The sequence below is a fragment of the Xyrauchen texanus genome, chromosome 31, assembly GCF_025860055.1.
Source record: "Xyrauchen texanus isolate HMW12.3.18 chromosome 31, RBS_HiC_50CHRs, whole genome shotgun sequence".
Classification (NCBI taxonomy): Eukaryota; Metazoa; Chordata; class Actinopteri; order Cypriniformes; family Catostomidae; genus Xyrauchen; species Xyrauchen texanus.
The window spans coordinates 24731816-24748606 of record NC_068306.1 but is presented as its reverse complement, the minus strand read 5'-3'; the positions used below and the strand labels follow the sequence as shown (position 1 = coordinate 24748606).

General features: G+C 40.3%; 1 protein-coding gene across 1 annotated transcript in view; it reads right to left on the bottom strand.

Moving 5' to 3' along the window:
- The window catches only part of LOC127625230 (protein turtle homolog B-like), a 175384-nt gene that overhangs the window by 74422 nt on the left and 84171 nt on the right, over positions 1-16791 (bottom strand). Inside the window, exon 4 of the mRNA XM_052100389.1 lies at positions 7329-7480. Coding sequence (XP_051956349.1) covers positions 7329-7480 — 152 coding nt within the window. The remainder of the gene's footprint in view (positions 1-7328; positions 7481-16791) is intronic.

Here is a 16791-nt window from a genome sequence, read left to right as displayed (position 1 = left end):
TAGGTCTCTCAGGGTGGGCAATACTGTTGACATGATATACAGTATATATACACACACACAAATACTGTACATATGCCCTGCATTCCAAAACCAGGGCCATGGATGAGGCTGCAGCACTGAGCAGGAGATATCTCCCAAGCTACATTCGCTAAATTATCCAGTTATAGACTTTTTTATAGTTATATTTTATAGTTATATGGCTCCGCCATAGTGAAATATTTGGAAACTCAGAGATATTCAGACAAAAGGACTGTTCACAACTGATAGCTATCCTATGACACCTGCATTCAGTATAATGGGGCTTTTCCACTGCACGGTACAGCTCGACTCGACTCTGCTCACTTTTGGGGGGTTTTCTACTGTGGATAGTGCCTCGGTCGAGGTTCCAAGCGAGCCGAGCTGATACTAAATGTGATGTTGAAACCCTGCAGATCACTGATTGGTCTGAGAGAATCGTCACTACCAGCGTCACTGGATTTGCGACATGGGACATCAACCCGCTAGTTTTAAAGTAAGCAACAGCGATAGCAGTATCATTTGTTCACACGACTTTCGAATTGTAAAAAGAAATGGCAGTGTGCAAAACCACACCGTGATCAATAAACGAGGTACAGACGTTCCTCTCGTTAGCGATGAAAAAAATTACGCAAAATGAAAAAGTATTTCAGGAAGTGTCTCAGTTGTTGGCCGCACACAGCTACCACTGGACCTACCAACAGTGTAGGGAAAAGAAAAAATTAAAAAGTGACTACAGAACCATCAAGGACCACAACAGCCAGAGTGGTTCAAACAGAAGAAAGTGGAAGTGGTTCGACCAAATGGACGCAATCTATGGCAATAGACCAGCAAGCAATGGGAGGGAGAGTGCCCTGAACTCACAGCATTGTTGGGGTTCACGATGGAGGATGGTACGTTTTGTTATGTTAACTCTATTCTCCGCTTGAAAGCTTCACTTTATTTAGTTGACCGGGTACTGGAAAGCTTGCTTCTAAAACAACCAGGCAAATTTACACTTGTGTAAAATCATCATGCAACAACTGCTTTATGCAGCACAATGAGATAATAGCTAACAGCTAGCGGTTATCGTTTATGGTCAGTAATGTTTGTGTTGCGTTTAAGATGATGTCACAGCAGTAGAGGCAGCGCAACTATGATGATCAGCCTATAATCCCACCAACATTGAGGCACCTCATTTGCACTAAACTGCAGTGGAAAAGCAAGCTCATAAAAGGAAAGCGAGCAGAGCCGATTCGAGTCGAGTCGAACAGTAACGTGCAGTGGAAAAGTGTCATAAGTCTGCTACGCCTATGTTAGGAACTTGATTAATGTTGCGGCTCCCTAATTATTATTGTTTGCATGAAGGCAGATATAGAATATTTTATTTTGTTAACCTATCAGAATCTTAGAAATAACTGTGATGATGATACTTTGAAACCTATTTTGCATATGAATGTTATTACTGATGGCTCTTATGTTAACTCACTCTTTGCTTCTGACTTTTACCCTGTTCATGTATGATTGAAATGGCAGAGAACAATCCTCTATAGTGAGTTTGACAGAATGAAACACACTTTAAAATGGACTTTGCCATCAATATTAATCTCAAGAGAAATATGAAACCGGATAAAACTGGTCTCGAAATGTCTTAAAAGTTCAATCAGCAGTACTGCTGATCTCCTCAGACAGAGCACACAGGCGGGCATTAGGAAGTTAGCAGAGCATCTCTTCTACTTCCCATGTCAGAGCTAGATTGTAAATGATACATAAGGGTCACTTTACTGCTGCTGGCTGAGCAGGTGAGAAGTACTTCAAGAAAAAGTGCATGAGTACAGACAGATGACATATATCATGTTAAAGTAATGCACCCACTGAGAGGAGGAAGAGAAAGGCTTTGTTAAATTATTCAGTGCTCCATTAGAGACAGTGTAATAGCAAGGTAAATATATACAGTTTGTATGTGTGAGCCAAAACTGTATAAGGAGACAGAACACTCAAAGGAAAATTAATTGGAGAATAAGCAATGCTCAATATGGTAGCTATATGAATCTGTATAATCGATGTAGCTATATGAATGTATTTAAGTTAAAAGAGATCTAATTACATCAGAACACACATTTACTGGACCAGCCTGAAATAATAATTTTATTTGCATGATTTGGCCAGAAGAAGCAAAATGTATAATATCATTGCTGATTTGATATATGTAATTGAAATGTAATGGACAAGGAGTTTTATTTGTTCCCCATTCAAGTAGATAGCTGCACTAGTATGACTATTACCTATATAGAAATTAGCTGCCGAGGGGAATTGCCATGGTCAGAATCAGTAAACTGATTAGCCTCAAATGGATTTTGGTGTGAGTGAGTGGGGCACTTCCCCATAGAAGGCTCACAAACACAATGAGGCAATGATTTCTTTTGCTGTTAACTGCAAAGTCTGGTAACCCTTTCTTGTCCTGAACTGAGGCAGTGGCACATTTTCAAAATTGCTTCTGAAAAGAATCAGTCGAAGCTGTGATGTAGTGGTTAGTACAGTACATGTGCTCCAGACATTTTTAGCTGTGGTGCTCAATTGGTTTGTGAACGGAGAATCTTTTCTTTGTCTGATCCGGTTCCATATGGAAAAAAATGCAGGTACTGAATTACTTTTATGACTTCTTATTGCATTGACGGTTCTCAAATGTACAGTACATTCTTCCACCAATGCAGATGGGGCACCATGCTAAAATACTCTGACAGTGTTTCCTGCACTACCATTCAGCTGCACTGCAACACTTCAATTGAATCAGCAACGCGAAACATGGAGCATGACCTGTGTAGTCCGATACCTGAGTGAATGACTCGTATAAATCAGGACATTTACTACAAATGGGCAGCATGCAGATTTACTCAACAAAGAATGGCAGTCAAAGCCACCGCTGAGGATCCCAGACTCCATAATTACTTTAATTACACAGATGGAGATGCACAGCCAGGCTACAGCAGACCAAACAACAACACACAACCCTCTGGAGCCCACATGTGTCTAATAAATCATAACAAACAGCCTCCTGGGGGAAGAGGGGTGGGTTGACCTTATTATGTAGAAGATCTATTATTTAGCTTTAATCAAAGTCCCCCTCTCACTCTGAAGTCATGAATGACCCAAAATTGTTCACTTAACTGTCAACATTTATGTAATTGTTTGTCTACATGGTGGATCTTTGTCTATCTCTCTATTTCTCCTAGATTAGACGGCTCAGCAGCCATCTGACATAATTCACCATATTGATCTCAACCAAACTCAAGTCAGAGAGTTGCACTTAAAGAAGTAGTTCACCCAAAAAAAAAAAATTCTCTCATAATTTACTCACCCTTATGCCATCACAGATGTGTCTTTCATCTGCTGAACTCAAATGAAGATTTTTAGAAGAATTTCTCTGCTCTTTTGGTATTGCTTTACAATGCAAGTGAAGACAGATTATGATACTAGAGCTTAAAATGCCCTCTTTTCTCTTTAAACAACACTAGACTTTCAATTGCCATTTCTCTGCTGTTTGAGAGGAGATGAATTTCTCTCAATAGACTCTTGTAAATCAAACACTATTTTTCAGGTGGAGAACAAAGCCATCCATTCATGTTGGGAGCTCTTTGCTGAGTCTTCAGTGAACACATGGTTTATATTAAGGAAGCGTCTGATGTTCAGGTTCACCATGTTAATTTGGTGGTTTTAATGACAATCAGTGGCCTGCTTCTGAGAAAAGAGTCCATATTTAGCCAGAAAAGAAAGCCCATATGTAGCTGCTGGATTCGGCAATTACGCAATATCAGGCCAGCAAGTATGTTCCTGTTGTACTGAATATCAGTATGCCTTGCTTTGATACAATGGCTCTATAAAAAAGAAGTTTATGTCAAGTAACTTACATTTTAAACGTAATATGGCCAATTATTGTTTTTGCTCTAATGTTGTTGTAAATTCTATTTTATATCAATGGCTCATTTAATTAAATATAAAGTCTTTAAAAGACCATTCAGTTTCCATAATGCCTTATATGTGAATGCAAACATACTTTTTTTACACACATATGAATTTATAAAATTGTTCCAGTATGTTAACATATCAACTATTCTTACTTTAAATGCATGCCTATATCTTAAACACTTAACTTTTGAGAAAGTAAGTTCACTATAGCCCTATACCTCTTTAAAGTTAAGGACGATGAAATGGATTAAACGTTTTAGAAAGAGTAATTGGTAAAAGTATTTTTTTTTCTGCGATGGTTTATCATCTTATTTACTTTTTTCTTTATGCATTATTCTATTTGTATAATATTTATCCCCTTTTCACCACAATTTGGAATGCCCATTTCCCACTACTTAGTAGGTCCTTGTGGTGGCACAGTTACTCACCACAATCCGTGTGGCAGAGGACAAGTCTCAGTTGCCTCCGTTTCTGAGACAGTCAATCCACGCATCTTATCACGTTGCTCATTGTGCATGACACCGCGGAGACTTGTGGAGGCTCATGCTACTTTCCTCGATCCACGCACAACTTACCACACGCCCCATTGAGAGTGAGCGCAAGTGAGTACCAGACTAATCGTGACCACGAGGAAGTTACCCCATTTGACTCTACCCTCCCTAGCAACCGGCCCAATTTGGTTGCTTAGGAGACCCGGCTGGAGTCATATCACCTGATTTACTAAAGATGAAGGGCAATTTCAGTGCAGATTGAACTTGCTTAAACAAGATTGTGGGTGATAAGTAAAAAAAACTGAAATGCCATGCAAAATTTTAATAATACCACACACAGTTTGAATAAGTTTAAATACAACACAAACAGAATGTCACCAATCAGTGTTGACAGTATTCGCATATCCTCATGCTTTGCTTCACTATTGTAAAAAAAAGAAAAATGACTTATTGAATTGTGAATCAGCTTTCCAAACACAAAAATTTGTCATCCAGTTGACAAAAACTCCAGAAAGCATAGGTTATGATATTAAGACTTTTATTAAAACGTTTATATAGAATAAGCCATTTAGTCGACGTCGCATATCTATCCCTCACATCCTCTATCATGACAGGTCTATTGGATTGATTATGATATTTTTTTTTTTGGTGTTTATCCTGCCCCTGCACGTCACTTGCTTATAGTGCAGATATTTCTGATATCTACTGGAAAGCTTTCCCAAAGAAGATGTTATAGCAGCAATTAGTGACCATAGTTTTAAAAGTAAATGTTCAACAAACACAAATGGGTGTGGTGTTCGGGTGCCCACATACTTTTGGCCATGTAGTAACTCTGATGTATATTGATATGGCATCACTGTAGAAGGGAGCTGACAGAGATAGAAAGACAGAAAATCATAGGGACATAGAGTTAGACACAGCTCACTGATTGTACTGATACATCTCTGGACCAGTGACAAAAGAGCCAGTATCTTCAATAGAGACACGCACACACAACTCTCCCTTATGAGAGTGTAGATAATAGCTGAAAAGAACACAAGTGGCATGTTTTCTACTCCCAGAGTCTATACTAAAAGCATGCAGCGTTTTCCATCTGTCAGGACAACGAAGTGTGACACTCTGCCTTCTGATAGAAGAACACAGTCTTTGTCTGTCATGTCTAAAATATGCCTTCACTATACGCCATCCTGTTCTCTCCGCCAATACAGACATGACTCAATTACGCTACTTGAACCGATCTACAGTGCTCTGTTATGAAACCCTCTTAGATTTGCCGTAGGGATGGGCGATACCACTTATTTTCTTTTTGATCCGATACCAAGTACTTTTAGGCCAGTATCGGTGATACTGATACCGATACCTCTAATAAATTAAATTTGTACAAGTTCTTTGGATAAAATTAGTAACTTAATTATTATTACATTTTTATATATATTTATAAGAATAAGCATAAAATTATTAGGTTTCTTTGTTTACCCTTTAAAAATGAAAACCACAAAATTAACCATAGATATTATTATATGGTTACTATCACTAAAACCAAGTTACCATATGGATACTACAGTAATGCTGTAGCAAAACCATGGATAATTTCATCAAAACCTTGGTTACTGAAAAAAACAAAAAAAACATGGCTACTACAGTCGTGGTTACTAGTCATGGTTAATATTAATAATAATACTACAGTTAATCCATGGGTAGTTTTCATAAGGGTATCATTTATTAAAGAAGATTAAAGATCATTATCAATGTTTTAACACCTGAATAAAAATAAACCAGTAAAAATGGTCACACAAACCCATTATAATACATGTCATGTCTAGGTTTGTCATTACTTGGTGTGAATAACACCAGATGCTGTTATTCTGTCATTACCTCAGGAAAATACTGCTCCCTCTTTGAACGAGTGCAAGGACTGAAAGGGTGAGCGCTGTCTGTCTGCTACTGTATTTTAGCATTTCTGGTGCATCAAGTGAGGATCAATATTCTTGATACCACATAAGTATGGCCCATCCCTAGTTTGCACATCGTTTCTTAATGCTTAAGAGCCGGTGCTCATTTCCATATCTGATGAAGCCATTGCCTTAAAACACCAAATTGGTTGAAATATCACAAAAAAGAGTTGCATGTTACTGTAACTATTAAATATTACTGTGGACAAATTATTCTGTTTTTAAGGTAGTTAAAGGTGTTCTTCAAGCTATAATACATATGGATATCATCTTCTTTGTTAAAGGGGACATATCGATACAATACGCAGACATATGCCCTGTCCCAAATGGCATGCTTGATATGGGGAGATTTTTGGGACATTTGACAATCCTAACAGAGGTAATTTACATTTAGAAGCCTCAAAGTGATAGTTAATCCAAACTGAAAATTCTGTCATCATTTATTTTCCCTTATGTTGTTCCAAACCTGTATGATTTTCTTTTTTTCTGTGGAATCCAGCAGATGTTCAGCAGAATGTGAGGGACTGACATTCCCATTCACTTTCATTGCATCTTTTTTTATACAATGAATAGAATGGTGGCTGATATCAAACATTCTGCCTAACACATTTTTTGTTTCATGGAAGAAGGAAAGTCATATAGGTTAACAATTACATGAGGGTGAGTAAATGATGACATCATTTTTATTTTTTGGTGAACTATCCCTTTATAGGAACAGACTTGAATTCTAAAGGTAAAAACACATATATATATATATATATATATACATTTTTTTTTTATCATAAAAAACTAAAATGCTATAAAATCATAGAACGTAGCATTCTTATCATTTATAGCACCAGATTTAAGACCAGGTTATATTTTGAAGATTAGGATTCAGATATAGGAGGATGATCTGCAGAACATCTAAGATGTGTTTGCTCACCTTGTACTTGTTGCTGTCCTGTACGGGGTCTCCCTCTCTGAGCCAACTGACTGAGGGCTTGGGATTCCCAAAGGCCGTGCAGCTCAGAGTGATGCTGCCCCCCTCTTTGGCCTCCACATACTGCGGCGGTGTATCCGTGAAAGTCGGGGGAGCTGTGACACAGAGGAATAATGTGAAAATCTGCTCTCTAATCTTCCCGGAAATAAATCAGCTTGATGATAACAAGCCAGGTTCATTCATAACAATATTATCCACTATGATATACATGTCTTGTACCGACAGAGCTAAAGTATGATTCATTCCTCATTGCTAATGGGAGCCATCAAGTCTGGTTTATACTTTGAAAGAAGCCACATTTTTTTTCTCTTGGATGAAATAAAGCACCCTATGCAAAAGAAGCCACCATTTATACTATGCACAATGTCATTTAAAAATTAGTTAGTTTAGGGTGATGTCACTATGTTTAACATTCTGTTCCAGCCACAAGTAAAGCCAATAATCCAGGTTTTTCTCTCCATGGACTGCCACTTTTAGCGCTGTGTTGCTTCTTTGCTTTATTAAACTTGTCATGGCCCCTTCCACTTTTAAAAACTCGAATATCTCTCTACTCATTTGTCATGGCTGTGCTGTCTTTGTAGAGTTTGTGTTGCAAATCATATAAAAAGTACTCTTCCAAACAATCTCTGAGAGACAGGCTTAAAAGGTATCCATTTGATTGACAGTAACCTATGTAACAACTCCTCAGCTGGCACGTGCAATTATAAATAAAAACATGTCCAAACCAGACCCACGAATAGTTTTAACCAATCATCAATGCTCTTCGACCAGTCGAGATCTCATGAGTCAAGAATCTCAGAGATGTGCGTGAACAGGAGAAATCTCACCAAATTAACACCTTGGCAGAACAAAAACGTCACAGCATTTCATCATCATTTGTAGGCGAACTAAGCGAAGCCTGTTCACCCAGTAAGTATAAATCAGCCTTATAAGTTCAGAAGGCCTTCTGAGCCATTAGCTCATACCTGTGAATAAGAGATACTCCGACCATGGATATCCCTCCTGCATACATAATCGTGGCCAATTTTGAGCTCTTAGTATGACCTCTACGGCTGGCATCTTTCTGTTTTTTAATAATTCTACTCCTGCTCTGCATCCTTTGCTTGATTTAATAGCTAAAATAAGAATCTGATTCTTTATAATTCAGTCTGGGAGGCCATACCGTTGTTGTATATCACATAGCAAGTAAGGTTAGGGAATTAGTTTATGATGCAAGATATTTTAGACAAAACATACAAAATTAGTGGCTGCTGGCATGATTGTTTTTCCTAAGAAGGGATCTGTAAACTCTGATTGGCTGAAGCTGTTGTAAAATATCAAATCATATCATCTCAACTGTGCTTAAAATGTTTTGGGCAGCACTGTGATAGAATGACTTGTCAGGGTCACACATTACCACAGAGATAACAGGAACGGCCTTTCCAGGAACACAGAAGAGATGCAAAGCATCAGCAAAATTGAGTCCTCAAAATCATGCACAGAGATGTGGACAACATTCTCTTCTCAAGCTGTGCATCTATTATACAACTGGTTTTCTTGGACATGCAAATTGTTGATTGCACATTGTAAAGGAAAAGTTTATTTGCACCTTCATGTGTTCCAAACCATCATGTTTACTGTTGTAACCTTCATTCCCTGAAGGAGGGAACAAGACGTTGTGTTGATTGTAGTGACACAAGGGGTCTTTCTTGAGAGCCTCGCAAACCTCTGGATTTGAGAAAAGGCCAATGAGAAATTGGCAGACATAATTTGAATGTGCCGCCCCCGGACATACGGGTATAAATGGAAGCGGACATGTGTCTGTCAGTCAGGTTTTTGCACTGAGGAGCCGATAATAAGGTTCGGACGTTTACAGAGGTAGGTCTAGTGTCATGGCAAAGGGAATGGAGGTTACAACAGTAACCATGACGTTCCCCTTCTGTTACTCACTAGACGTTGTGTCGAGGTTGTGTCGAGGTCCCATTTAAAAACGGCATGCACTAAACCATGTGACATGAACCGCTGACACAGGTGCAAGCAAGCTACCGCATGCTAGAAGCAAACTGTATCAGGAACACGTCCTCCCCACCGCCCCCCAAAAAAAGTGTCATATCCAAATCCTTAGGATTGGTAGGGCCTACCTAGTGAGGGAGGAGCTCTACAAACACAGCGACCGGGGACAGAGTTACTGACCGAACTGCACATCTTTGCGGGTCTTCAGACCAGGAAGAACACCAATTTGCGAACAAGTGCCACTTTAGGGCATAAAGCTGCCTGGTAGATGGAGCTCTAACATGGTTGATCATGTCTACAACCGCAGATGGTAGGTCACTCAGATCCTCCACATCCCATCCAAGGGCCAGACGTGGAGGTTCCAGAGGTCTGGATGCGGATGCCAGAGGGTGCCCAGTCCATGGGAAAGAAGGTCCTTCCTCAGAGCAATGTGGTAGGGAGGTATTGTCGCGAGGAGCGTGAGATCCAAGAACCAAGTCCAAGTGGGCCAGTAATGAGCCACTAAGGTGACTTGTTCCCCGTCCTCCCTGACCTTACACCAGTGCAAGAAGGCTCACTGGGGGAAATGTGTACTTGCGCAGCCCCTGGGGCCAGCTGTGTGCCAGCGCGTCTGTCCCCAGAGGGGCCTCCCTTAGGGAGTACCAGAGCGGGCAGTGGGAATTGAATTGGGAGGGAAAGAGATCTACATGTGCCATGCCGAACCGGTCCCAAATCAGGCTGAATCCCAAGGCGGAGATGGCGGGCAAGTTGTGACATATTACGAGAGCGCACGCCGCCTTGGTGATTTATGTAGGCTACCATCGAGGTGCTGTCTGAACAAATCAAGATGTGCTTTCCCAGAATCAGCAGGAAAAAACTCTGCAGGATAAGTAATACAGCCAGCAACACTAGGCAGAGTGCGGCACCCTGACCCGAGGTACCAATCGTCAAGCCGTGAAGGCTGTGGGGAGGACGGAGGGTTCCAGTCCAACTTGACGCTCACGGCAGACCGGGAAAGCATGTTGGCCATCTGTGCATCAGCCTAAAACTGGGTGGGCTGACCATAAGGTGGCAGCCTAGTCCAGTCATCTGCGTCAGACACCTGGATGCTCTCCGATGCAGCGGCGATGTCATCATCCAACTCAAGGGGGCTCGAGGGATAACGCAGACTGGCCGTGAGGCGAGCCGCCCTCACCTGGAACCAAGATGGAAGCAAACGAACGTGCTGGGGGGCAGGTGGTTCGTGGGGACGTACCCGGTGAAACCGAGTCCGCTGCCATCCCCAAAATGCCTCCATCACCAACCTAGTCGTCCTCAATCCGTGGGAAGAAGGAGCAACGCGGGGGCGGCTGGAGTGGCATTCACTTCCAGAAATGAAAGCAACTTTGCCATGGTCATATGCTCGCAGTGCATGTACATCATACATGTACCATCCACAAATGCTGCCTTAGTGTGATCGCGGCCCAGACACTAGGCAGCGTCTATGACCATCGGATTTGGAGAGATATTGACCGCATCCAGGAACTACGCAGAGGCAGAAGAGCAGGACACATCCTGAAAAGGACGTTCAACGCCTGCTGTGTATTGCTCTTTTACTGTAATACTGAATTTTTATATAATTTTTAATAAATTAAATAATTTACTGAAAATACTTTCTTTTAGAGGGGAAAAAAACATTTCTTTTAGAGGGTATAAAGCTCTTTACAGAAGCGCTGTCGAAGCGCCCAGGGGCGTGGACTGCACAATGTATAGAGAAAGAAAAAGCAACTGGAAACGTGCCATAGATCCAACAGCAATGCTCTGACAGAGGTGAGTAATGAAACTCAGCTTGCTGCTGCACAACAGCTTGGCTCCAAAGAAAAAATTTGACTGACAGATGCACGTCTGCTTCCCTTCATACCTGTTTGTTTGGGGGCGGGACATGCAAATTCTACCTGCCAATTTCTCATTGGCCTTTTCTCAAATCCAGAGGTACGCAAGGTTCTCAAGAAAGAACCCTTGTGTCACTACAATCGACACAACGTCTAGTGAGTGACAGAAGGGGAACCATATGACTTTCTTTCACTGTGAAACAAAAAAGGATAAGTTCAGCAAAAAGCCTAAGCTGCTCTTTTCCATACACAAAATGGAATGGAAAAAAAAAGCACCATAAGTAGTCAATTATATTCCACATAACTATATTCCAAGTCTTCTGAAGCCATATGTTAGCTTTGTGCGTGGGACACACCAAAACTTAGCCTAAGTCGTTATTCATTGAACATATTCCCCATTGTTGAAACTCTTAAATCACATTCTATAAGGCCACATTTATACGATTTCAAAATTTACCGTGATAAAAAAATAAATAAAATCACGGTTAATTTGACCGCAAGAATTTTGAATCTATGGTTAAAAAAACGTACAATGTTTTATTTACACATGGCAAACATAAAATGTATACTGTATAATATATACATTTATAATAAAAAAGCGTTTTCGGTGTAAGCCCATCTATTTTCCTTGTGCTTGGGAGTTTAGGGCAGCTGGTACAATGGTTACAGAAAGTGGTCGCGTGGTTCCTGGCCAGGTGTTGCGAACTGAATGTGAACTTTCAATTCACGTGACACTGGGGCTTACACACTAACTCCAAAACATAAAAGTGGAACTCCATCTACTAGATACATGTCCACTGAAAAAGTGACTTTAATTGGCTGTGTTGGGAGCATTTCAATGACTGACTGAAGATGATGGATGGAAAACATGCAGATAAACATCATATAGCCTAAAGATACCCATCCTACACATAGGACAGGATGTTCCACAACTCGTCCAACAATCAACTAGTGAGTTCATTATTTTTAGCTGTGGTGCTGAATTGTGAGATGCAACTTTTTGTAATGTTTAAGCATGCTGACTGAATGTGTGCGGTGCATTTATGTGTAGTTCCTTTTGCATCTTAAATCATCCTCATTATTTAAAGCATTGCTTGAGTATGAATTCACCGCATTCAACAATAAATGTAAATTTTAGTCATTATTAGACTTTAAATAGCCTGCTTTAAGAAATATTCCCATTATTATTCACAGTCCACAAGTTTTTTTGTGAGTTGTTGTGGACCGATTAAAAGTCCTCAAAAGTATTTTTATGGAGTATTTTTATGTTGCTGATACTTTATCGTGGGGTGGCTGACAGATTGCTTTACGAAACTTTAAGAAACTGTTGTAGAAGAATATACTGTTGGGTGCCATGGACCCACAATAATCTTACAGTTATGCACTCCATGTACTCCTGTTACATTGAAGTGCATCATATGACAGTCTTGTGTCCAATGTTGGAGCATCTCTTATTACACCTCCTATTTATTTGTTTTGCATTTATCAGTTTTCCTATTGTTTGGCTGTGCTTAGAGTCCATATATTCCTAAGAAATGCATCCATTAACATGTTCAATTGTGATATGATATTTATCAGTGCTGTTGCATAATAAGAAAATTAGCAAATAATTGTAAAACGGGTTAACCACGATTTTTTTCTCAGATGGTAATCTAACCATCAAAAACTCCACCACAGCATCCCTACAGCAAAACAACTCCTTTTGTGTCATACAGGTTTGGAACAACGTGAGGGTGAGTAAATGATGAAAGAAATATCATATTAGGGTGAACTATTTATTTAGCCAATTGCTGACCACATAAAGTGTCCTTTGTTTGTCATCATACATTTTGAACTGATTATTAAATTACTGATAATGCTCTCATCAGGCTACTTTTTTCAACACATTTTCAGCATTGCTTAATTCTACTTAATTAAAACTTAAATGTTTGTAATTTTTTGGAGGCAACAATTAACAAGGCCAGCCGCTAGGACATCTGTGCAAAATACGGATCCATCTGCTCCTGTCTGAGTCTCCATTTACTGCCTTACGCACTCAAAACTGCTGACCTATGATGTTTATAAAAAAAAAAAAAAAACACATGCTCGCTAAAAAAATGCTGAACTTGCTGCAGGCTAAAGCAGAGGGGGTGAAAAGGAAAAGTGTATTGTACCAAACATTTTGATAGTCTCATCTTTCACAGTCATCTAAAACAACTAATTGGTGTGGATGTCAAAGTTTTCTTTTGCTTTTCAATCTACACTTGCATTAGCAGACCTGCCAACCTTCAAAAACTTTTTTGAGTAGCAACTTACTGATTTATTGTCGAAGTTCTGGTTCATGAACATGGCGGCACGCACACGGAAAAAATGTGCCATTACCACTATCTTTGATGTCATTTTGGCTGGTTGGGCATCAGTATAGTGTATCGTTTTGTTCAAATGCTTACCAATCACTTCACCTGGTCATAGGACATAGTCATTTCCCCACTCACCACCATATTTAGTTATTCAACATATAAATCCACTATGAAGGAAGCAAGAACATTTTTAATGAAAAGACATACATTTACATCACTCATCACATTCACTTCAACTTGGACATTTGACAAAAGGGAAGTGAAAATTCAAAAAGGTTTATGACCCTTATCATAGACCTTCAACATCATATAAATAACTCAAAATCACAAAAGAAAATATGTCCTTTTGAAAATTGACAACTGGCAAACTATTGAAAGAAAGATAAAATTACTGAAGCCATGCCATGTCCTTTCTAAATAAACATTTTACTGTTGAGATTTATCACTTGTGGCAGTGACAGCTGCTCTAGACTGTTTTGCCTCATAGGTAGCGGACTTGGCCTTCCTGAGAAGTCTGTCGCTGAAGCCCTCCATGTGGCAGACAGTCCCCTTAGCAGCCATGCTCACCTTTTTCATAACCAAAGCACTGATCATATCAGTGCTCAGGCTGGCTCTGTATTGGGTCTTGTTCTTGGTAACAAGACTGAAAACCCTCTCACAGTCAGCATTGCTATGGAATATTACTAGTATTCCAAGCATGACTGCTGAGAGGTTGGCGAAGACCTCCTGGCCTCCCCTCTTCAAAAGGCTGATGTCTCTCCATGCCTCATCAATACGTTTCCTGAGGATGCTGGAATCAAAGCTGGTGGTTTGATACATCCTGAACTCATCCTCTACCTGATCCACTGTTACACTATCCGGCAAAATAGAAGGAAAGCGACTGATGAAGAACTCAACAGAACAGAATTTCACAGATAGCTTCTTCTCTATGTTGGCCACAACAGCATGCATAAGCAGCTCATCTCCAAATGGAAATTTGGAAAGCATGTAGTCAGCTGCAGATGAAAAGAACTTCCTCACATCCCTATAGAAAGGCTTCAGCTCTAGGTTACCCTGGCTTTGGATAAAAACTTGGGTCTCATGCCCAATTGAGAGTTCCTCATCAGGCAGCTGCTTTTCACTTGTGATGGTTGGCCTGATACCTCTACCAATTTCATTCAACATAGTGATCACATGCTCAGGCTTGCAGAATGAAAGCAATATCTTTTGCAGTTGCAGCTCCAAAGTTGGAAGCAGGATATGAATGCATGGCTCCTCTTTTGAAGTATTTGGTTGCTGATGTCAAAAACTGGTATGACCCTCTTCAGAAAGAGTGAATACACTTTTGACATAGGGTTGGTGAGGAACTGAAGTACCTTCTCAGGTTTTGTCAGATCCTTTTCTCTTCTTTCTCGGTTCTTTCTGCCTTTGTTTTTTCTTTTTCTTTTGCAGCTCTTTTTCCAATTTCGTTTTGCTTGAAGAGGAAATTTGTTAGGTCAAACTCTGCAGCAAGATGTGCAGGAGCTTTAGGCTTCTGAGTAGGACCAGGTGGAGGTGCAGACAGCTTTGGTAGGATAGAGGAGAGCTTGGGCTGCACTTTAGCTGGCATGCTGCTGGAGGGTGTGGCTTTAGGCTTCTGTGTAGGACCAGGTGGAAGCTTTGCCAGATTGGAGGAACCTGATAACTTTGTCCTCTTTTTCTTCCCTGCATCTACCTCATTACCAAAGAAAACAGTAAGAGCATCCCACTGTTGCAGTAAACGGTTCACACACTGCCCCAGAGACAGCCATCTTGTGGAGGCCAGCTTGAGGATCTTCCTCACCTCTGTGTCACACATGATTTGAATATCACGTAGGTTCAACTTTCTCTTGCTGCTTTTGTCTAGATAGTAATAGATGGTAATGAGGAAGTCTTCGATGTTCACACTAAGCTGCCTGGATGCCCTCTCTGCAGCTAGGTGTATCAGGTGGCAGGGACAACCAACTAGGTAGATATGCGGATGTTGTGCCTTGAAAAAGCCGCTACACCTTTCCCCAAACCTTGCATAACTGCAGCATTGTCAGCTGCAAGACTGACACAATTTGACTATGGTATGCCTCTCTTTGTCAGTTCACCATCAAGCAATTCAAATATTGCTCTCCCAGTAGATTCTCTTGATTCACAAATCTTAAGCAACATCACAACTACCCTACCTAGATTGGCATTAAAAATCTTCACTACAATGGGGTAAATTTTTATGTCCTCCATATCTGTGCTCCCATCTGTAGCAAGGCTGTATGGAGAGTGCTTCATTGCTTCTGTAATGCACTCATCATCATGCCAGGCCAGTGTTTTTATTATGGCAGCAGTCTTAGTTCTGCCACAGCCATACTGTTTGGCTATCTCACTATCAGGAAACATCTTCTTAAACAGAGGTCCGGCATGGTCTGCAGCAGCTAATGGCAAGTTGTGTTCTACAATGAATGTAGTGTAAAGGGTTTCGGCGCGGATTGGTCTCAAATCCTGTGGTTGTACGAAGAATGAGTTCATTCTAGGCACTGAGTCTGTAGCAGCCACATTTTTTAAATGTTTTTTGCCCTCCACATGCCGTCGACAGTCTGCAAAAAACATACGTACACACACTCTAAAGCCTCTCTTCGTAATTATAGGGTAGACTGTAAAAGTGATTAGGCAAAACTATGATTTCACCGGATTCTAAAAATATCACTTGCTCTGCACTACTACGCTATACTTTTTTTCAGTACACCTGCTTAAAAATATTTTTTTCATGATCAATATTTAATTGTATGTGTGCTTATATTAACTGATATCCATAAATGAATTGCATTCAATTGTTTAATTAGCCATATATATGATAGCTACATTATTACCTGTAGCTCCTTGGTGGCCAATGTCAAAATCATAATTACACAAAGTGCAAAAGGCATGATTGGGCAGTTTAGAGGGGCGGAGGCATGGCCACTGCTCTTGATATTTTTTCAGGAATTTCTGAGGGGCAAAGACCCGCTTCTTTTTAGGTTTGCTGCCTTCTCTCTCCCTGTCAGTGTCCTCATCTGAAGCCATTTTGATTAACTGCAAGGTGCGAGCGCATACACACACACACACACACACACACACACACACACACACACACACACACACACACACACACAATATATCCTCTTAACATCATGTAGGCCATCTGTCTGCCATAATCTGTTCCTATATACAAGTAATACTATAAGATTTTTAGTGATGTGTAGCCCA